Genomic DNA, 24,088 nt, shown 5'->3' with positions numbered 1-24,088 from the left:
ATCCCTATCTGAAACACACTCTTAATTACATTACCTCAGTGACGTCTGCATTCAAACACCAAGGTAATTGTTCTCCTCCACTCCTCTGTCAAGTATTGTATAACACGCACAATAAGCGTCTTGCTAATCTCATTTTTATATTATTATTGCTAAGTGTATTTTTAATATTATAATATATGCTATTTTTTAAAATTATTTTTTACTTAAAATATATTAAAATGATTTTTTTATTTTTTATATTAGTATATCAAAATTACCAAAAAAACACTAAAAAATTACAAAATATTTTTGTTTCCAACAAAAAAATATCAGTTAAATACATTGTGTTGATTAAGATAAACAAGAGATAAATTAAAAAAATTATCTTAATATTTTTTTAAAAAATATAATTTTATTTTTATGTTTAATAATAATACTAAAAATTTTTATAATACCTTTATTTTTTTTTTATTTTTAAAAAATTTAGATCTCTCATATCATAGTAGGAAAAGCATTCCCTAAGCCAAGTAGAGGGAAAGCCTTGTTTAGGAAATAAACATAGGCCCAAACTGAAAGGCCACAGAAATTCAATTCATCTAAACAAAAGACCTTATGGTCTCTTTAAGCAATATTTCACTTTTCTAGAAAAACATGAAAATAAAATTATGTTCAAATAATACTATGAAAAAAAAAAGAAGGAAAAGTGTTTTTCTCATATCTCAATCCATGTCTTGAAAAACATGTTGGGAATGATTTTCTCCCCGCTGCAAAAAGTTAATGAAAACTGCGCATCTCAAAGAATTTTCAACTAAATGATGCTTTTGAACAAAAATACCCTCATAACTTCCAATTTTTTTTAAAAAATTTATTTTTTATATTAATATATCAAAACAATTTAAAAATACTAAAAAAAAATTAAAATTTAATAATTATTTTTTAGAAAATTACTTCTAAACACTCTAATTGTCCTGCTATCTATCTATCTATCAATTGGTTTGGTGGTGAAGTTTTCATGTTTGTTTCTACTTACAATTAAATGAAAAATAAAGTCAACACATGTATAGTGTGAATAATTACTCGCACAATAAGCATCTTGCTAATCTCATTTTATATTATTATTGCTAAATTTATTTTTAATATTGTAATATATAATGTTTTTTAAAAGTATTTTTTACTTGAAAATATATTAAAATAATTTCTTTTATTTTTTACAATAACATATCAAAATTATATAAAAAACACTCAAATGAAACATTAACTTATTATTTTTTTTAAAACACATTTTAAAAAAGCATTTAAAATAAAATTTATTACAGTTCCCAACAGCTCTAAATATTTTTATTTACATTTCAGCTTTACCACTACCTTGAACGAATAAGTATCACTTATTCGTTTAAATATCTTTATAATGTATCACTTTCTCTTGGAATAAACAAGTGGATTTCAAATTAGTTGTCTAACAAAACAACCAGGGATGGCTGGCAGGGGGCCCCTGGCCTACGCAATATTTTTTTTTTCCTGTCTCTTTCTTGGATAATTATAAATTTGAACCCTAAAATTTGTAAATCTTAACTTTTGCCGCTTTAATTTTTTTTTTTAAATTTGGTGCTTAAAAAGTATAATACCATTTACCAGTGCTACAAAAGAAAAAGAAAAAAAAAACCTAAAGTTGTGTAAGGATTCATAATAAAACTCGATAGAATTGTGAAGCATCAACTAAAAAAACCGCTGCCGCCGAGACGACGCGGGCCATCGGCTGTTTTTTTTTAATAAATGAACGACTCTCTTGTCTCATCTCTGCATGTTGCAGGGCTTGCCTTTTGTTACCCAGTTCAGTTCAACAATGGAGTTACTGTGGTAAAGACTCATTGTCCCAGAAAAAAACTTGTTCATCACATGAGTATAGGCACAAAAACTTCAATATCTCCCATTTTACTTGATATTTATTGATATGTAGGGCATCTTGAATTTTGTTTTTTTTAAATCAAGTATTATAATATATATTTATAATATCGATATGCAGGACATCCAATTTTTTTTCAAATATCCTAGGATAAAAAAAAAAAAAAAACTCATGTGCTAGGTACTCTGGAATTGTTGTTTTTTATGGGAAAAATATTACTCTAAAAAAAAAACTATTTTTTTTTGTCTCTTTCTTCATTTTTCTCTCAAAATAAACATGAAATTATTTTTTAATTCTCTCACCAGTCCCTACTAATAATTACGTTATTTTTTCTTTGTTTCTATTAATATTATGTAGCCCATCAATTTATAAAACACCCGACATCCTTATAAAACAACGTTGTTTGACATTATCAAATGAAAGCGTTGGAATTCAATTGTGACATTAATGGCAATTAAACAGGGAGATAGTAATAAATATCATGGTTATCACCGGTGTTTATTGCATAAAACATTTCTAAACTCTGATTACTTTAAAAGTTTAACTTCAGATATAACAATGATGGTAACTTTATATTTATTTATGATTGAATAATAAAAAATATATTTATAGAGCTTGCTTAATATTATGATAATAATTATTTTTTATTTGAAAATGTATTAGAAAATAATATTTTTTAAAAAATATTTTTAATATTAGTATATCAAAATATCTGAAAATCTAAAAAAAATTATAATTTTTTTAAAATATTTTTAAAATATAAAAATAAATATCCACGAAATAGTTTATATGTACATGAATACAACATATTAATCATTCACTCTGCACCGTGTATCTAGAAGAGTGAATCTTGGTGATGATAACTTCAAGATTCAAACTCAAAATTAAGAGAAAAGACGAAAATCTCTTTACCAATCCTGGGATTGTCTCAACGAGGCATTGAAACTTCAAAAGCCTAGTTTAAGCATCAGAGATAAAGATTATGATAGCTTTCGTTTGCTTTCAGAGGTAAGCAATTAAGAAAATCTCTTTTTTCTTTATTTCTTTTTCTTTACTTTTGAATCCATAGGTAAGCTCCGAAGGTTGCTTTCATTATCTAAAATGAAGAAATAGAGTTCAAAAAATTATTATAACTCAGTATAGTGTTACGTAGCAGCTACTACTAATAACAAGAGAGTTAATTATAACTTAGTTTTTTAACTTAACTAAACTAATTAATTATTGTAAAGATAATTATTTCATCTCTATAATTATAAATCTGTCAATAACTTGATCTTCTTTTTATTAATTTCATATCTTTTTTTCTAATTTATTATGTTTTTATTAAAAAAAATTAAAATTTAAGCACATAGGATGCAAAAAGTATGAGAAAAGAAGGTATGTTTCGTTAGCAAATCACTTGATTAACCTTTCTCAAATCTAGTAAGGAATTAATTGTTTTGCTAAACTACAGAGACTAATTAAATTTTAGCTATCCATCAAAGTTTGAATTTTGTCAAATTTTCAAAAGGAAAAAAAGAATACATTAATGTAGATATCGATGGCTTTTCGTTACATACAGATGAAAATTTTATATTGGTACATGAAATGAACACCGTCACTGATAAAAATAAATAAATAAATAAATAAAAGAATAACCAACATATTAAAATTTTCTCGGAATCGGCAGCAATTCGCCCCACTATATCCTTACAAAAATACTCGGCAGCAAGTCAGTCACCGCTCGGTTTGGAAACTAGGTGACAATGGGACAGTCAAGGTTTCCTCCCAGGTATCGGATTCTAGATTATATTCTAGAGGTATTGTGGGAAAAACTGAGAGGCTGCGTAGTAAGGATATGAATCTGTGACAGTGGACAGACATAGTGCAAGGGTATTTCAGGTCTGGTCTGATGAGAGTGTCGGGGTTTTTTTATTAGCGATAACACAGGCTCATTAACTGCAGAGAATCAAGATAGAATCAAGGAGAGAATCGGTCCAAGCATTAAGGAGAAAATCATGGCATTACAGTTGATTGTGTAATGTTTAGGAGTTGATTAATTCTAATTATAGAATGTATAGATATAATTCCTTGTATGGCTTTTAACAGCTATTTTCTTATTCTCTACTGTTGTAAAGCTTTTCTATATAATGAAACTTTTTTATATAATGTAAAGCTTTTCTATATAATGAAACTCTAATGCCATAAGCAGTTGCTGTGGTTTATCATTACTGGCTTATAAAACCTTTACACTTTTAACAGGGGTGGTTTGTCACCGTCTCAAATATGACAAGCTTGCGCTGACACAAAAAAAATTACTGGAGAGACATAGAGGGCAGTGGCAGCCCGTATGACAATTGCAATTTTGGGCCGGGCGACGGATAGCACAAGGCATACTGATTTTGCAACAGGGGGTGTTGGCAGAATATTCATGGGTTTGTGGGAAGTCTAGGCGCGAGCGCGCCAACAAGATCATATTGCCTTGACAGCTCACAACGGACAGTGGCTAGATTTGGTAGGCAACGTGTGAGGACCTTCTCTAGCATTGAGGGGAGATGGCGGATTGTCCAAGCCACAGACAATGGACTAGATGATGGCATGTCTAGGACAAGGTGCTGGGACCTGGTACGATGGACTGTCTAGGCCAAGACAGAAACACAACAACAATAGCAGCAAGAGTGCTGACAATTGACCATGTGGTTCGTGAGGGACAGACCAGGTTATAAGAACATATAGGGCGGACTGGCCAAGAGAGGCATGTGGGGTGGACAGCTCAAGGGAAGCATGGTGTTGACTTTCTAAGAAGGGTCTGGGGCAGAGCACTCATGTGTGGAACTTGTATTAAATGGGCTGGAAAAAGGTTATGCTGTGGAGCATGCAATAACTTGTAAGCAGAAGGTAAATTCTGCGTATCACAACGGATTTGTGTATTCCTTTGTCAAAAATGCTTTTATGTTTTAAAAAATTAAAATTTCAAAATTACTGAAGAATAAAAGATTTTAGAAATAAAAAATTCATTTTTTTCAAAGAAATAAAATCTTGTTGTCATATTAAAATAGCATGCTAGCTCTTGTATAGTGTAAGAGCGTTTTCAATATGAAATGAAATTTTGTCAAATTGATTGGTAAAACTTGTGAAAATGATATATTAAAAAAGAAATACATAATAAACATATTTGAAAACGTAGAGACATATTAGTATAATGATATATTAAGCTATTTACCTTTTAAAACAATATCTAAAAAAAAAAAACAGGTATTTTACTTCTCTTAGTTACAATACTTCAAAACACTTCAATTGTTCTACGAAATGACAGTACTGCCATTCTATGCTAACATTGAAAAGTACAGTATTAAAATAAAAAAATAAAAAAAATGCTTGCAAGAAAATAAAAGCTTGTTGTCATATTAAGATATAATTATTTAATCTCCATAATTTTAAATCTATAAATAACATAATCTTATTTTATTAATTTCATATCTTTTATTAATTTATTTTAAAATTTTTAAAAATAAAAATAAAAATAAAAATTTTAAGTACATAGGATGCAAAAAAAATATGAGAAAAGAAGGTATATTTCGTTAGCAAACTACTTAATTAACCTTTGTCAATTCTAGTAAAAAATCATTAGTTTTGCTACGAAGACTAAATTTTAACTATAACAACAACAACAATAATATATAAAGTTTTCTCTAAAAGACATGCACTTGCACTCTTATGTACTTGAGTCTAAAGATAAGCAGGTTTGCTCTCCATTTCATCCGTTTGAATTTTGTCAAATTTTGCAAAAGGGAAAATAAGAATACATTAATCTTAGATTGGAACATGAAATGAACACCATCACTGATAAAAATAAATAAAAGAATAACCCACTTTTCATATTAAAATTTTCTTGGACTCGACAGCAATTCACCCAAGTGTCATTCATATTAATTATGCCTTCTCTTTTTTCTCGAGGGAAAAACATTGCCAATTTCATCCCATCTCATGTGTTGACAGTTGCCTCATTTGCTGCTAAAGAAGAGGTCTTCGATGCTGAGAAGGCTGGGAAGATTTAGTCAAGATTAGCTCTCCATTATAATAGCATGTTTGTTACAAATAAAGCTGTTATAGAACAACTCTTTGTTAGTTAAGATTTCATCATTATTTTTCTGTAGTTTGTTATCAAAACTCTTCTATAAAAGAGTGATTTCATTAATAAAGAATTATGCTTGCAGTCACAATAACAACAATTCTTATTGCTGGTTTATTTCTTTGTTTCTTCTGTATCTCTATACTGTTTTATCAACTTCAAGTTGGTATCAGAGCTATATTTGATCTTGCGGGACCAACTTGAGAGAAGAGAGTAACTTGTGAGAAACCTTTTACACCAAAAATACAAACACAAAACCCTCCTATTTTTTTCAATGGCATCAAATATGTATTCTCTTGCATCACCACCAGTATTTACTGGAGAAAACTATCAAATGTGGGCTGTAAGAATGAAAACATACTTGCAGGCCTGTGATTTCTGGGATGCAGTAGAACAAGAACATGAATCCCAACCACTACCTGTTGATCCTACTATTGCTCAAATTAGAAACCATTGTGAGGAAAGAGCAAGAAAGTTCAAAGCAAAAACATGTCTCTACTCTGCAGTTTCAGAAGCAATATTCCCTAGAATTATTGCACTTGATACAGCCAAGCAAATATGGAATTATCTTCAAGAAGAATTCCATGGTAATGAGAGAATAATTCAGATGCAGGTATTGAATTTGAGAAGAGAGTTTGAGATGCAGAAGATGAAAGAAACAGAAACAATCAGAGATTTTTCTGATAGATTACTTTCCATAGTCAACAAAGTAAGACTATTGGGAGAAGATCTTCTTGATAAAAGAGTTGTTGAAAAAATTCTGGTAACTTTACCTGAAAGGTTTGAATCAAAAATTTCTTCCTTAGAAGAATCTAAAGATCTGTCAAAAATATCTTTGACAGAATTGCTCAATGCTTTACAGGCACAAAAAACAAAGAAGAAGAATACGGCAAGAGGAGTCCATGGAAGGAGCTTTTCAAGCCAAAATGCATGTTCAGAAAGGAGACAAAGGCAAAAAGAAGATCAACAAATATAATGGAGTCGATAGCAGCAAAAGATCTGGAAACTTTCCTCCCTGCCAACACTGTAAGAAAACAAATCACTTACAGAAATATTGTTGGTGGAGACCTGATATTAAATGCAGAAAGTGTAATCAACTGAGACATATGGAAAAGATTTGCAAAAGCAAAATTAACCTGCAAGAAGATGAAGCTCAAGTTGCAGATCAACAACAAGAGGAACAGCTGTTTGTGGCTACTTGTTTTGCTAGCAAACATGCAAGTGATTGTTGGCTGATAGATAGTGGTTGCACAAATCACATGACAAATGATGAAAATCTATTCAAGCAACTTGACAAATCCAGTGTTTCTAAAGTCAGAATTGGAAATGGTGAATATATTCCTGTCAAAGGAAAAGGAACAGTTGCTATTGAAGGAAATTCAGGTATAAAATTCATTTTAGATGTTCTTTTTGTTCCTGAAATTGATCAGAATCTGTTGAGTGTTGGTCAGCTTCTTGAAAAAGGATACTCAGTTGTGTTCAAAGACAAACATTATTCAATCTCTGATCCTGCTGCATTAGAAATATTCACTATAAAGATGAAAGGAAAAAGTTTTTCACTTGATTGGATGGAAGAGGAGTCAGCTACTTTTCTAAGCATAACAAATCAGTCAGAATTGTGGCACAAAAGGCTGGGGCATTTTAATCAAGCAACGTTGATGCAGATGCAGAAAAAGAAGATGGTGCAGGGAATGCCAAAACTGGATGAAGAAATCACAATATGTTCTTCTTGTCAATATGGCAAACAGAATAGACTTCCATTTTCTCTGAGCAAGGCCTGGAGAGCAATGAAAAAGCTTCAGCTTATTCATACTGATGTTGCTAGACCTATGAAAACAATATCATTAAATGGAAGCAGATATTATATTGCTTTCATTGATGATTATACAAGAATGTGCTGGGTCTATTTCCTAAAGTTTAAGACTGAGGTAGCAAGTGTTTTTATGAAGTTTAAAAACTGGATTGAAAATCAAAGTGGTCATAGAATTCAAGTTATAAGATCTGATAATGACACTGAATACACATCAAACAAGTTTGCAAAGTTTTGTCATGATGCAGGGATTGAACATCAATATACTACACCTTACACTCCTCAGTAAAATGGTGTAAGTGAAAAAAAAAACAGAACAATCATGGAGATGGCAAGGTGTCTGTTATTTGAGAAAGATTTACCTAAAAAGTTTTAGGCAGAGGCTGTGAACACTGTTGTGTTCTTGTTGAATAGGCTGTCAACAAGAGTATTACAAAACAAGACTCCATATGAAGCTTGGCACGGTTATAAACCTTCACTCCAAAATTTAAAGATTTTTGGTTGCTTATGTTTCACCTATGTTCCTCGGGTAAGAAGAGATAAACTTGATAAAAAGGTTGAAGCTGACATCTTTGTTGGCTACAACAATGTTACAAAAGGCTACCGAGTTTTTCAACCTCAAACAGAAAAGGTGATTGTTAACAGAGACATCAAATTCATTGAAACCGAAAAGTGGAACTTCAAAGAAGCAGGAAAAAATGCAGGTCAGGAGATTGTGCAAGATATTGATGACATTGATGAAGCACCAGTCAGAGGAACTAAATTGCTTACAGACATTTATCAAACCTGCAATGTAGCTGTGTTAGAACCTGCAAAATTTGAAGAAGCAAAAAATGATCGAAAATGGATTAATGCAATGAAAGAAGAGCTGGGGATGATTGAGAAGAATCAAACATGGGAATTGGTGGACATGCCAAAACACAAAAAACCTATTGGAGTAAAATGGGTTTACAGAACAAAGTTGAATGCTGATGGCACCATCAACAAACACAAAGCCAGATTGGTGGTTAAAGGTTATGCACAGATTTTTGGTTGTAGACTTTTCAGAGACCTTTGCACTAGTTGCACACCTAGACACTAAAAGAATGCTACTAGCAGTTGCAGCTCAAAAAGGTTGAAAAATATTTCAACTTGATGTGAAGTCTACATTCTTGAATGGTTATCTGCAGGAGGAAATTTTCGTGGAACAGCCAAAAGGATTTGTTGTGGGAGGTGAAGAAGAAAAGGTTTACTTATTGAAGAAAGCTTTATATGGATTGAAACAGGCTCCAAGAGCCTGGTATAGCAGGATTGATGAGCATTTACTCAAACTTGACTTTAAGAAAAGTTTGAGTGAATCAACCTTATACATCAGAAATTCAAACTCTGATTACATTGTGATTTCACTTTATGTGGATGATCTTTTTGTTACAGGAAACAATCCAAGCATGATAGACAAATTCAAAGCAGAAATGATGAATGTCTTTGAAATGACAAACCTCAGTGAAATGTCTTATTTTCTTGATATGGAAGTGCAACAAAACCAGAGTGGAATCTTTATTTGTCAGTAGAAATATGCCAAAGAAATTTTGAAGAAATTCAAAATGGAAGAATGCAAATCAATGACTGCTCCCATGAACGTGAAAGAAAAATTTTGTAAAGATGATGGAGCTGATAAAGTTGATGAAGCAATTTACAGAAGTTTGATTGGATGTCTGATGTACCTCACAGCTACAAGACCTGATATCATGCATGTTGTAAGCTTGTTATCAAGGTTCATGCATTGTGCAAGTGAAGTTCACTTCAAGGCTGCGAAAAGAGTTGTGAGATATATCAAAGGTACACTATGTTATGGCATTCAGTTTAGTTGTATTAAAAATTTTGATCTCCAAGGATATGTAGACAGTGATTGGGCTGGCAGTTGTGATAACATGAAGAGCACCTCTGGATATTATTTCAATTTTGGATCAAGAATTTTCTCCTGGTGTTAAAAAAAACGAGATAATTGCTCAATCAACAGCAGAGGCAGAGTATGTTGCAGCTGCAAATCAAGTTTTATGGCTGAGAAAAATCTTAGCAAATTTGGACATGGAGCAGAAGAAAGCTACTAGGGTCAATGTTGATAATCAGGCTGCAATTGCAATATCCAACAATCCAATCTTCCATGGCAAAACAAAGCATTTCAAGCTCAAGTATTATTTTTTAAGAGAGGTTCAGAAAAATAAAGAATTACAACTTATTTATTACAGGACAGAAGACCAGCTTGCTGACATTTTAACCAAGCCATTGTCAAAAACAAGTTTTGAAATATTAAGAAACAAGATAGGCATCTGCAGCAAAAGATGCAAGGAGTGTTGACAGTTGCCTCATTTGCTGCTAAAGAAGAGGTCTTCGATGCTGAGAAAGCTGAGAAGATTTAGTCATTTCTTTGTTTCTTCTGTTTGTCAACTTCATCATGCCTTCGAACCTTCCTCTCCTGGCTTGGAACATTGCTTCCAATTCATCTCGATCCAGAGAACAAATCCTATAGTGGCCTTGCATGGGCAAAGCAAAGCGATATATCTCATATTCGGTGTCCAGTGGACGGACTCCACACTCGTATACTTGACAAAGATTTAATGGTAAGAGATTGCCGTAAATATCTGCCGGTTGAAATTCAACTGAGACCTCACTGTATTCACTAAACATATCCTTTTCTTTGGCAACCAAACAGGGATCAAATCCCACGAATATGTGTGTTGAGTTGATGCACTCCTTATCATACCAATCACGGAGATAGAAATAGAGATCATGGCTATCACCGTGCTCATTGCAGAAATGATATGTGCATTTAACTTGCAAACTATGGCCAAAAGAACAAAATGCAATGACAGCGCAAAGACAGAAACCCAGGAAGGACTTGCTATTAGCCCACTGTGAAGATAGGTGGAATGTTACTGTAGATCCCCATCTTTGATGGCTAAACCACTCCGGAGTCACATCTCCAGGGAGGTAGAAACTACTACATTCCCTAGAACTCATGGTATAACTCATCGGCATCTGTTAACACAATTTAAATAGCATCTTTTGAAAATAAAACATGGCAAATATGGAAGGAAAGAAAAAAGTATATCTATAGGTATAACACAATTAAAAAGGTTTGAGAAATAGACCTCATGGTATAACTCCTCGGAATAAAATATAGAAAGCAGTAAGGAGTTCGTCAAGAATTCATAGATCCTACGCAAGTCAAAAAAATCCTCCAATCTATTGGCTTCTAACCTTGCTCTCTTGGCTTGGAACCTTGCTTCCAATTCATCTAGATCTAGAGGATAAAAACGAGAGGAGTCGATCAAATGAAAGCGTTGTATCTCATCTTCATCATTGGCATGCAGTAGACGGACCCCACACTCAACCACTTGACAAAGATCTAATGGTAAGAGATAGCCGTTCATATCTTCCAATTGAAATTCAACTGAGACCTCACTGTATTTACTAAACATATCATTTTCTTTGGCAACCAAACAGGGATCAAGTCCAACAAATATGTGTTTTGAGTTGATGCGCTTTTCACCATACCAATCATGGAGATAGCAATACAGATCATTACCATAGCAAACATGGAGATAGCAATACAGATCATGGCTATCACCATGCTCATTGTGGAAGTGATATGTGCATTTCACTTGCAAACTATGGCTGAAAGAATGAAATGCAATGACAGCGCAAAGAGAGAAACCCAAGAACTTGGTATGAGCCCAATGTGAAGATAGCTGGAATGTTACTATAGATCCCCAACTTTGATGGCTAAACCACTCTGGAGTCATATCTCCAGGGAGACAGAAACTACATGCCTCTTCTGGAACATCGGGTAGCTGTAAACACAATATTCAAATAACATCTTTTTAAAATGAAAGGTGGCAAATAGAGAAAAAAAAAAGATGTATATCAGAGGTTTGAGAAACAGACCTGATGGTATAACCTTTTGGTATAAAGTTGAAATTTCAATAATGAGTACTCCAAGATTTGATTGATCCTACGCAACCTCTTGCAATTAGTGAAAATAAATTCAAAAATGTTCCCCTCAACTGCAGTTGATGAGCATGATACTGTTCTCAAACTCCAGCAATTGTCTGCATCCAACTTTGATAGCCGTGGTGGAAGCTCCGGTAATGATTCAAGATTCCTGCAATTCCTTAATCCTAGATATTGCAACTCAAAGAGTTTATTGATGCTTATAGGTATACTCCGAAAATTGTTTCCACTTAGATCTAACACTTCCAGTGACGATACAAGACCAAGACTGTCCGGCACTTCCCATATCTGGCAACCATCTAGATTTAGCTTTCGCAAACAATCTAATTTGCATCTCTCGGGCAATTGCAAGTCAACAATACATTCGATGTCTCGCAGATGCTGGCAGTTTCCAACTTCCAAGCAGGCAAGTCCCTTGAGATTTCCAATCGGTGAAGGCAACTTTGTTATGCGTGTCTGTTCTAAATAGAGATATCTCAAACATACCATCGGCTCCAAAACTTCTGGAAAATCCCTAAATTGGACGCAACCTGAGAGATTAAGCCTCTGCAGTTTTCTCAACTTGCAGATGCTGCTTGGAAGAATCTCAAATTGTTTGCAGTTTCGCAGGTGCAATTCAGCAAGCTCAAACAAACATTCTATTGAAGAGGGAATCTCTCGTATTGCTGTCCCATTTAAATACAGCTCCTTTATAGTATTTGAAACCTTTGGAAACTCCGTGATGTTTGAGCAACCGGAAAGGTCAAGTTTTTCAAGACATACCAACTTAGAAACCGCACTCGGCAGATTCTTTAGCCTGTTGCAGCCACCTAGATCTAAATAAATGAGTTCCCTTAGATCACCAATTGAAGATGGCAGTTCTTCTATTGCAGTTCCATTCAAGTACAAGTATCTTATATTCCTCGAAAAATCAGGAAGCCTGCTGATAGATGAGCAGCCAGAGATGTCAGCAATTAGAAGAGATTTCAACAAATACATGTTTTCTGGAAGATTCACCAGGAGTTTGCAGTTCTTCAAATTCAACGCCACAAGTCCATTGAGTTCCCCAATTGATTGGGGAAGCTCTTCAACAGCAGTCTCATTTAAATTTAAATATGTCAGTTTCCTTGCAGTCTCTGGGCACTTCTTGAGATTTGCACAGCCAGAAACGTTCAGAGTCTCCAGACAACTTGAATTAATTCTACTGGGGAGATTGATTAGTCTTTTGCAGCCTCTCAAATCTAAATCAACAAGCTTGTCCAGATGCTGAACAGATGAAGGAAACTTAACCAAACTTGTACAGAATTGAAGATTCAATCTCTCAAGGTTTCTGGCCTTTGAAAGGTCTGGCATGAAAGTTATGTGCTCGCAATTGCTGAGGTTGACATCTTTTAAATTGACGAGATTCTGAAGCAAAATGAAATCAACAGAAAGAAATTACACGTGCATACCACAATAAATTTCAAAGAAAGAACTATGCATGCATGGAGTTATTTTAGAATACCTGGTGTCCTCTCCACAGTCGGTTAACCTTGCTACATGATAGGTTAATTTCAACAAGGTTCTGTGGACGAAAATTGCTAGGCAAAGATGTCAAAGGGTATCCATCCCAATGGAGATACCTCAACTCTTCAGAAAGAGACTCGAGGCCATGAGGAAGGTGCACTCTGCATTTAACTCCAGCTTCAGAATTATAAATTTTTAGCAGTCTAAGTTTATACATCCTTTCCAAGGCAGTAGAACTCAACTCAATTTCTCTTATTTTTGAAACATCCAAGAATATCCCTTCAACTTTTCCAGTTCCCTGAAAACCAGTGAAGGAGAAACAAAGTTTGAAGTAAGATTTTAAACTTACTAGTACAACCATATTGCATTGCATATGAAAAGGAAAACTTTCGTGTATATGAATCTCACCTGATTATTGGTCAACACTTGATATACATCTTTAGGACTCCACGATCTGCTTTGTCCTCCTAGCTCGTTAAGAGATTCTTTTCGAACAACTTCATGGGCCATTTCTTGCAAAAGATCATGCATTTGAACCTTGTCATCTGAAAATTTAATGAGACACCTGTCAATGAGAACACTAAATCCAATATCTGTTTTGAAACCGCAGCCATCAAGTATCCGCTTTACAAAATCAACTTGATGCCCTCTAAAGAAACATGCAATGTCCAGAAATATACTCTTCGTGTTATTATCACGTAGTGCATCAAAGCCTATTCTCAGCAAGTCACAAATGTTCAGCTCGGGAAAGCTTTCGATGTTATTTAATTGAGATTCCCAAAAATGTCTTTCTCTGCGGATTAAGAAGGAACCCAAAACTCGAAGAGCTAAGGGGTTCCCTTTGGCATAATTTATTGCCGTGATTGACAACTCCATATAAGATTTTGGGGGGTGGTTTCCCTTAAAAGCAATCAAGCTAAAGAGTTCAAGAGCTTCGTGGGAGTTTAATTCCTCAACCTCGTATATTTCATCAGCTACATTCTTAAGTACTTGCTTGTCTCTTGATGTTACAACAACAACACTTCCTGCACCAATCAGAGGCACTTCAATTAACTGCTGGAATTGTCGTGCATCATTCACATCATCCAAAACAAGGAGAACTTTCTTTTGGCAGAGTCTATCCCTGATGAAAGTAGGTCCTATATGTGGTGTGCCAACGCGAAGATTTTCTTCCTCCAGTAGTTTAGAAAGAAGATCATCTCGTAGATCACTTAATGGACCCTTTTCTGATTCCTGCCTTATGTTCGGAAGAAAGTGGCAGCCTTCATATTGACTTGAGATGCTATAGAAGAAAGCTTCCGCAATAGTTGTCTTGCCTATACCACCCATGCCCCAAATTCCTATAATGCGGACATCTGATGCCACAATGGATAGCAATTTGTTGATTTTCTCAATGCGTGAATCTACTCCAACCAGATCTCTTAATTTGCATGGGGAAGCACGATTTAACCTCTTACAGATAGTTTGCACAACTTCGCTTATGAGTTTGGCCTCCGGACTGCAAAAAATGAAAGAAGCATCTTTAACTCAAATTGTATCTTTACGTCGAATGAAAAATCTATAAGAAACTGGTGAATGTATGGGAGTAAATTTTTTTTTTATTATAAGCAGCATCGATATTGTACCATTAAGGTGGAAGTCCATTGGCTGTTGATGGAAGTTAGTTTTCCACTAAAAAACAGAACAGACTGAAGAAGAGATTTACAGGAGAGGAAAAAAAACTATAATATGCACAAGAAATTTTAATTGCTATAATTCCAGGAAAAAAATGGTTGAAGAAGAGAATCTATAGTTACCTAGTAACCTGTGAATCCCATCCAGATATACTGGCTGCGTATGTCAAGTCAGCCCTCCACCTTGGCACCTTGCCCATCTTCCCCTTGAAATTTTTTTCAAGCTCAGAAAATGCATTTCCAAAACTCCCAGTCTGTTCATCAACATCAGATGGGTCCACATGATAGAAGACCGGTAAAACAATCTGCCCATAAGTCTCTTTGCATTCAAGTATTTTCACCAGTTCATCCAAACACCACGGAGAAGATGCATAGTTCTCGGAGAAAATTACTATAGAAACTCTTGATTCTTCAATCGTTTTCAGAAGGGCAGGGGTAATTTCTTCTCCTCTTTCAAGCCTGTCATCAATGAAGGTCTTTATTTTCTGACGACGCAAATCTTTACAGAGATGGCTGGTAAAATTATTGCGCGTATCCTTGCCTCTAAAACTAAGGAACACATCATACTTCCATTTACGAGCAACAGCAGATGAAGATGCCATATCAGACAGTTACAAGATCGTGTCTTCCTCAATCTCTAAGAATCGAAATCAATAAGTGCTCTCCTTTTTCTCCTAAAGACAAAGAAAGAGAACCCACTTCAACTGCTGAACATTCGTTAAGAGAAATTGAAGTCTAAAAGTACATGAACCCACACAACTTATATTTATCAGAAAATTCCTCAACCTCTTAACGATGGATATGATCAATCTTAATTAATTTGATCACTCGTCACTTGCTACCAATGCTAGCTTGCTATTACTTTCATTGCAGGAACAGTCACTAGCTGAGCAAAAAGAATTACAGATGGAAGAATTAATATGTTCATGAAACAAACTTATCAAACTCATATAGTGTTAATGTTGCTGTCATGTAACAATTAATATTGTTGCTGAAAACATGAAAACAAAAAAGACTAAATGCATGGAATCAGTAGCAACAATGGCAAAGGTTACCTCTCTACGGAGTTTATGAGGTGGTCGGAGTCCGCCTACGTGGTGACTTTAATGATCAAATTGCAGCAATCGGAAAGGTTAATTAGCTGATGAGTAAAGTACTGAGGACTGAAGGTTAGCAGAGGTAATATTTCATATAACTAGCGATGTTATGTATAATTGTCAAAGTTAAAAGGTTAGCTGAGTATTGAGTGGTAATTTCCTTAGCAGCATCAGAGTCAAATGGCATGATTTTCCACTCACACTGGCTGGCCCTCACACTCCCTCCATCTCTCAGGGGACCTTGCTTCCTTTTTTAAAAAATAAATAAAGGCATGATATGTGAGATTTCACTTTTTCTTTATAGATTCAGAAACGACACTTTACATCATTGCTGATATAATTAAATTAAGAGCGTGAAAACTCAATCGACAAAAAATATAAAAATATTACATGATTGCCATTATAATTAAATTAATTATTAAAAAACCTTAACGGTCCAAATATTGCAACTTCACCATGAAACCATTTTTTTATTTCTACTTAGACTTACTGCACCGTTATAAAAATTATTTTATATTGTCGTAACCCAATTTTTGACCATTTTATTTTAATTATTTTATTTATTAAAAGAATTAAAAAAATAATGATGAAAAATAATAATAATAGTAATAATGGAAAAACAAGTAAAATGAAAAAAAAGAGAAGAATGAATTAAAATTTGGGTTAAGGGAAAAATGATTGGAAGTTTTGGGGTTTAATTAAACTTTGGAATTAATCTAATTAATCCAATCAAGGGTTTAATTGGAGAATTAATAAGTTTTGAGACTTAATTAAGCTTGAAATTAATTTAATTAATCCAATTAAGGGTTTAATTGGAGAATTGATAAGCTTTGAGACTTAATTGAGCTTAGAATTAATTTAATTAATCCAATTAAGGGTTTAATTGGAGATTTGATAAGTTTTAGACTTAATTGGACTTTGGATTTAATTAAATTAATGAAATCAGGGACCTAATTGAAGACATAGCAAAGTTTGGGGTTAAATGGGGACACGATTGCAGCAGATTAAAGTTCAAGGACTAACTTGTAAAAGGCGCCGAAATGCAGGGAAAATTACTGTCTAAACCAGGGGCTTAATTATAAATTTTTCAAACCTTCACGGGTCAAAGTGAAAATGGCCACTGTTTATCTCCAAACGGCGTCGGTTGAAAGAACGCTGTTCATCTTCTTCTTCTTCTTTAACCAGAGACCGTTTCCAGCAGTAATAAGCCGCTCACCTCAGTTATGGACGCTTTAATGTTTTCGTCCCTCTGCATGCCGTCCGTTACCACCGATTGGACTCTATAAAACAGAGGAACAACGAAGAAAACGGGGCGGAAGACCCAGAAGACAAAAACAAAACCAGAGAGGAAGGAGGAACACGAAGAAAAAACTGGGGGAAGAACTAAAAAAAAGAGAGAGCAGAACCGGGGAAGGATGAAAAAGACTGGGGGCTGACTGAAGGAAAGCTAAAACAGAGGAGAGGAAGCGGTGTTGGTGGAACAACCCTTCCACACCGCCGTCTTCGTTTGCGAGCAGCAGGAACAGACGAAGAAGGAGAAGAGAGAGAGAAACCGGGAAAGAGAGGACTTACAGACAAGGAACCAGGAGGGAGAAGACATCGTCCGGCCAGAGCTAACCGGTCGTCACCTTCGTCTTTATCTTGACCCCGCAGCTGCACCAGCCCCAACAGCTCTTACATACGGTGAACATCTAGCAGTCCACCATTGAAGCAGCTGTCTCATCTCAGAATAGAAGGGACACGAAGGAGAAAACCAGAGCAAGGAGAACCAGTGAAAATAAGAAGAAACAGGGGAGAGTGTCCGGCCAACAAGTAACCCTCTTCCCCCCCCCCCCCCCATCGTGCTCCTGAGGCCAGCGTTCACCGGTTCCTCAGTCGTGAGAGGTTTCTTCTCCGCCCAAGCTGAATAGCCAATCGTGGGCACCGTCTCCCTAAGCCTTGCCAGGTAAGTTCTTCAGCTTTCTTTCTTTTGGTAAATTAATTACCGTTTGCATGCCTGCGTGAGTGATTCACGCATGCAACAGTGGCAGCCGGGTCACTGGTTTGGACCAGTGACCCAACCTTCTTTTTTTTACCATGCAACATAAATTAAAAACTAAAGAATAAAAAAAAACAGAAAAATAAAAAAGGTAGAAAAAATAAATAAAAAATAAAAAATAAAAGATGTGTATGCGTGAATAAAAATAACATAAATTTATTGGTTTATTCACTGACGCCAGAGTCAGGAATAAAAATACCGGTTTAAATTTATATTATTTTTATTCATTATATTTTATTTTATTTAGCTAGAAAAATAAAAAAATATGTGCATGTGTAAAAATAAATTTATTTTATTTGAATATTCACTGACGCCAGAGTCAGGAATATTGCAAGTAAACCATCAGAGCATAAACCAATAAATATTTAGCAATTTAAGACAAAATCAGCAATGCAGTCTGCCTCAGGCAGAATGTTTAAGGGGTGATAATATCTTCCTTTTTACGTAACCAATCCCGTACCATAGAATCTCTGTTGACCAGTTAGGATTCCTAGTGACCAAAATACTAGGTGGCGACTCCTTAAACAGGCCTTTTTCCTAAAAGAACAAGATGCCAGAAATCTGTTCATTTTCCATAATCATGAGATAAATTTTAGGGTTGCCGCGATGTCGGGTGCGACATATATTAAAAAAATATAATTTATATATATATATATATATATTTCATATTAAAAAAATAATTTTTTTATAAACATGAAGTATATATACTAAAAAATTTCAAATCATACATTAATAAAATAAAATATTTTTCTGATATTTATATAATAAACTTTAAAAAAGTTAATAATCAACTAAAAAATATAAAAAAAAAACTCTTGTTAAGAGAAAAGAACATATTTGAAAAAAAACAAAATCAGGTCTAAACCAAGTTTTGCTGAACCGCCCGAGTCACGAGTCAATCCGGTAGGTTAACTGGATTTTACCGGATTTTTATTTATCCTAGTTTTTTAATTTATTTAAATTGATTTAATTATTAAATTAATCTATCAGACCGATACAAATTTAATAACTATATTAATACGTTGTGCACATCTAATTCTCTATTATGGCGCCCAACCTCCTAAATTTATTTTTTTAAATTGAGTTTATTTTTACTTTCATTTTAATTTTATGTATTTTTAAATTTATTTTTTAATATTTTAAATAATTTATTTAAATTAAAACTTTCAAAAATTTATATACATGAATTAATAATTTATTTAAAAAAATTATATAATTATTTAATAATTCAAGAAAAAATACTGGCTAGGCCCTTTTAACAACACTGATTCTTGTTTCCAACAAGAGACCAAGAAAGTCACAAGAAGATCTTTTCCATGGAAAATGGATACGCAAAGAAGACTTGGGGGAGTCAAATGTCAATCCCTCGTGCTTATCTATCACTGACACATTAATTATGGGTCAAATAGTTTATTGACGAAGGAGACATATCTTAATTTTTTTTATACAATTTGTATAAAATTTAATTTTTTTTTTATATTTAATTATTTTAAGATTATCCAAAAAAAATTATCATTTATATATATATATATATATATTAAAATCTGAAAAAATGTCAAATGTCATTAGTCTCGTAACTAAAACTTTCACACTATTAATATCTCAACAAATTGTTTAATTTAATAAAATCTAGAGCCAAATTTAATAATATAATTGTAAAATTATATTATTAATTGATTTGTTTTTTAACTAAAAGTATCAAAGATTAACTCAAAATAATGATTAATAATCAAAATAAGTATAAAATTATACAAATTTTACTTGGTTGCTTTTGTCACTTTTCAATCAAATACAAAATATTCTTTTGAAGTAAGGTGGCGAGAAATTCAGTTTATATTGTTTGGATATATAGATGATAAATAAATAAAAAAATACTATATTATCCATACACAAGAAGAGGTAGGTCATCATAGGAACATGCTTAACTTGGGTGTGTTCTTAAAGGAAATTTTAAAAAGAAAAAGAAATGTGTCAAATTTTTATTTTCCTTGCTTTCACAACAATTTGAAAAGAAAAATTTAATTAATCAAAAAGAAATTTAGAAATTTAATTTCTCATTTTTCCTCCTTCTTTTTTCTTCACTATATCTAATATTTTTAGCATCCAAACAAAGAAAACAAACTTAATACACTTCTGAACTAGATCAATTGTCACCGTACAGATAATTTTTAACCTAGTTCAAACTCAATTTTCCTTACCTATTAAATTCTTTCATACAGATAATGTAATGGGGTATATATAAGGATAGTGTTTTCCCAAAAAACAAATCTCAGAATGATATAATTAGCGGTTACTACTTATCACTGGTTATGTATGTATGATGCATATCTCTTGTCTCGTGTTCCTCGGACTAACATTAAATTAAGCTATTATTACATTGATTGAGACTAATGTTAAGATTAATTTATGATCCCTCACTATATTGTCAATTGGTTGAAAGTACTCTTGCATTTTGTTGCACTCATCATGTTATTTAGTTTATGCATGCTACTCGCATCACTCATAATCTTTATAGTCTTAGAGTGGGTTTAGAATTTGTTTGATATTGTGGTAACTATTGATTTGTTGTATAAGTTTTAATTTTTAAAAATAATTTAAAATAAAAAAATAAAAATTAGGTTGTTTTTTTATTGTTATAAAGCAAACTTGAATAAAAAAAAATGAGATGTAACCATTAAAAGATGAGCTAAAAAAACTTCTAATATACTTTTTAGTTCTCAACTTTAAATCAGTTTATTTTTTATGTTTTTAGATTATTTTGATGTGCTGATATTAAAAATATATTATTTCAATACATTTCTAAACAAAAAGTATTTTGAAAAACAACTTTTAATCACTACACTCGCAAGCCCTTTGAGCAGCACCTCTCGGTATCCAAAAATATCCTTATGTCGTGTTGTTGGGAGCGTCGCTATGTCCTTTTCCTATTGGTTTAACGTGCGTCTCTAGTATGCATTTTTTCCCTATTATTTTCTCTCTCCTCAAAAATTACAGTTTGCCCTCTTTGTTGATGATATTTTAATTTTAGTTTAGTAAGCTTGGGCTAGCTCAACCGAATTGCTCTCCAATCCGTTTGGCCCAAAGCGCACAACTCTCCAGTCCACTTAGGCCAACCCAATCAGACTCGCTCAAAGTCACAGCCTCGACTTGGTATCATGCAAATTCCTTACACCAATGGTAAGTACATCACAATGTATTATTACGAACTCCAAAAAGTCACCATAGCATCACGCACCACCTACTAGTGCTACATGTTAAAATGTAATTAGCTGAATTAGAGGATACCTTTCCATATACAAAAGGTATATTCGATAGGAGTTCTAAAAGGATATACATTAATGTATTCTTTTCAGAATATGAAATCTATTCCTTTCAGAACAAGAAACCTGTAAACCGCCATATATATGTTTGCCTATATAAGGCATTCCTCCAAGAGAGAAGAATAATAAGCACAGTTAAATAAAACCTAAACTCTAAACTTTATCATGGTATCAGGGCATAGTTAAAATTCTTCTCTCTTTGCTGCCCCCATCCGGAATTGGTCTTGAAACAAGGGATCAACCATGGATGATACAAATACCTCTATAATTCTTATAAACCATGCTCCAATCTCTGTTGAATCACCCAACCTAAACAACTTACCCTTTGGATTTAAATTGAATGAGACAAACTTCAAAATCTGGTCACGAATGATTGAGCTTCACGCTGCTGGATTGAACAAACTTGGCTACTTAAACAGACAGAATGCTAGAATGGAAAAAGGAAATCCCGGTTACTCAAGATGGTGCATTGAAGATGCAGTGGTGCGAGGATGGCTGCTGGAAACTATGGAGCCTCATCTCATCAGCTTATTTATACACCTTTCATCAGCCAAGGAAATCTGGGATAGTGTCACTCAAACCTTCTATGATGGGGCTGATGAGTCTCAATTTTATGAGTTACGCTGCAAGGCCACAAGATCGAAACAGAATGGACGTCCAGTTAACTTATACTATGCAGAACTTAACAGCATCTGACAAGAAATTGATAAACGACAACCAATTAAGATGATGTGTACTACAGATCTTAGAACCAGACAAGAAGAAATTCGAAAAGATCGGATTTATGACTTTCTCGCGGGACTAGATGAGGTATTCGACCCAGTACATAGTGATCTTCTTCGCATGAAATCTGTTCCAGGTATTGAAGAGTGCTTCAATACTGTTCGACAAGAGGCTCAACGCCAAGTCACCATACTTGGCACAAAGAACACGGGTGAAGGTACTTTCATGGCAATGATTTTCAAATCCACAGCCTCCTCTCACTTTCGCACCCTTAGAGTTGTTGAGGAAGCAGAAAAAGATAAATTGTGTTGCAGTCATTGTAATGGAAGTCGCCATACCAGAGACACCTGTTTTGAAATTCATGGCTATCCCGAATGGTTCTTAGAAAAACATAAGCAAAGTAAAGCACACAGCAATAAACGTCCAGGCCAAGCAAAATTCATAGCTATCATGGTTTGAATCCCTCGGTAATTCCGTCGGTAAACTCGTCTGAAAAAAATCCACGTCATCACACTATTGCAACTTCCTAAAAAAACTGTATCGTCTGTCGGCGATACGATCGGTATATACCGACAGACGTATTCCATCGGTATATACCTACCGTATCGCCGATGGACTGTATCTGTCGGTATATACCGACAGATTTTGAGACCGAATATTTTCTGTCAGTAAAAATTTCCAATGAAAAAATTCTATCGGTAAGTCCGTAGGTTTTCTCTGATTTTCTGGTAGTGAAGAAATACATTCAAATAATGGTTAATGAATATCCTGAAAGCACTCGTTTAACTTTTCCCTTATCAATATAACTTTTAAAGTCGATTAATAATTTTGATTATATATTACCCTGCAAAGACATTTTATGATGGTTTACTGTTTATATGAATATAGTAAAGAATCTTAATATATATTTTTAGTTAGTTTATAATAATTTTTTTGTTGTTATTTGGCAAAGGCATGCATTATAGGATGCAGGTTGCGGTTAGAGAATGGATGACAACACTTAATATTTTATTTTTTACAAAGAATAGGTTGTCTGTAACTTTTTTTAGAAAAAAAAAAGGGAAGAACAATATATCATCTACTCCTTTAGTCCAAAGAAAATAAATAGATTAGGGTAGGTGTTGGGCCCGACCCTTTGTGAGCTCTCTCTCTTCCCAGTGTGCGCAAGTTGGCCCGAACACCCACGTTAATAAAAAATAATAATAATAATAATAATCATGAGGGGTGTAGCTCAACTGATCAAGCTTTGAGTTTGCTCCCTAAAGATCACCAGTTCGAGTCCTATAAACCTCAGAGCTATTGGAGACTTACATGGTCGTTAACTTCAGGGCACCAGGGATTAGTCGAGATGAGCGCAAGCTGGCCCGGACACCCACATTAATCTAAAATAATAATAATAATAATAATAATAATAATAATAATAATAATAATAATAAATTATTAATAAAGATTCAATTAAACTCAGTGTTTTATAATTAAAATTTTTAAATGTACTCTAAAAATAATTTAATCACATTTAAGATTTTTTTTAGTTTTTGACCACATAAAATATGAATATAATATTTTGATATTTTTTTGTTGACTTACTTTAACAATTATAAAATATTTTTGTTTTCAACAAAAAATATCAATTAAAAACATTGTGTTGGTTAAGATAAATAAGAGATATATTATCTTAATAATTTTTTTAAAATAATTATATTTTTATGTTTAATAATAATACTAAAAAATTTCATAAAACCTTCAATTTTTTTTTATTTTAAAAGAAATAAGATCGCTGAGAACGTAGCGTGGAAAAACATTCCCTAAGCTAAGTCGAGGGAAAGCCTTCTTTAGGAAATAAACATATGCCCAAACTGAAAGGTCTGCTTATGTTTGGCTAAATAAAAAAAAGATGGGTAGAGTGTACGACACCTAAAGGAGTATGGGAGGCGCCCGAGCCCTTTGGGCAGCACC

At 33.6% G+C, this 24,088-nt stretch overlaps 2 protein-coding genes across 5 annotated transcripts in view; both read right to left on the bottom strand.

Moving 5' to 3' along the window:
* The window catches only part of LOC18108419 (disease resistance-like protein DSC1), a 110,648-nt gene that overhangs the window by 8,344 nt on the left and 78,216 nt on the right, over positions 1-24,088 (bottom strand). Inside the window, exons 1-8 of one of the 4 annotated variants that reach the window (XM_024592629.2) lie at positions 16,010-16,143; positions 15,741-15,840; positions 15,078-15,628; positions 13,690-14,779; positions 13,280-13,579; positions 11,731-13,182; positions 10,935-11,636; positions 9,943-10,821 (exon numbers count right to left, since the gene is read on the bottom strand). In XM_024592629.2, coding sequence (XP_024448397.1) covers positions 10,159-10,821; positions 10,935-11,636; positions 11,731-13,182; positions 13,280-13,579; positions 13,690-14,779; positions 15,078-15,556 — 4,686 coding nt within the window. In that variant the 5' untranslated portion in view covers positions 15,557-15,628; positions 15,741-15,840; positions 16,010-16,143 and the 3' untranslated portion in view covers positions 9,943-10,158. The other 3 variants (XM_024592631.2, XM_024592630.2, XM_052449749.1) reach the window with 3 other exon arrangements.
* LOC7459255 (disease resistance-like protein DSC1) overlaps positions 1-24,088 on the bottom strand; it is an 80,743-nt gene that overhangs the window by 38,530 nt on the left and 18,125 nt on the right. The window lies entirely within an intron of this gene.

This window comes from Populus trichocarpa, chromosome 19 (assembly GCF_000002775.5).
Source record: "Populus trichocarpa isolate Nisqually-1 chromosome 19, P.trichocarpa_v4.1, whole genome shotgun sequence".
Taxonomy (NCBI): Eukaryota; Viridiplantae; Streptophyta; class Magnoliopsida; order Malpighiales; family Salicaceae; genus Populus; species Populus trichocarpa.
The sequence above is the reverse complement of the archived record's forward strand: the minus strand, read 5'-3'. Positions and strand labels throughout refer to the sequence as shown.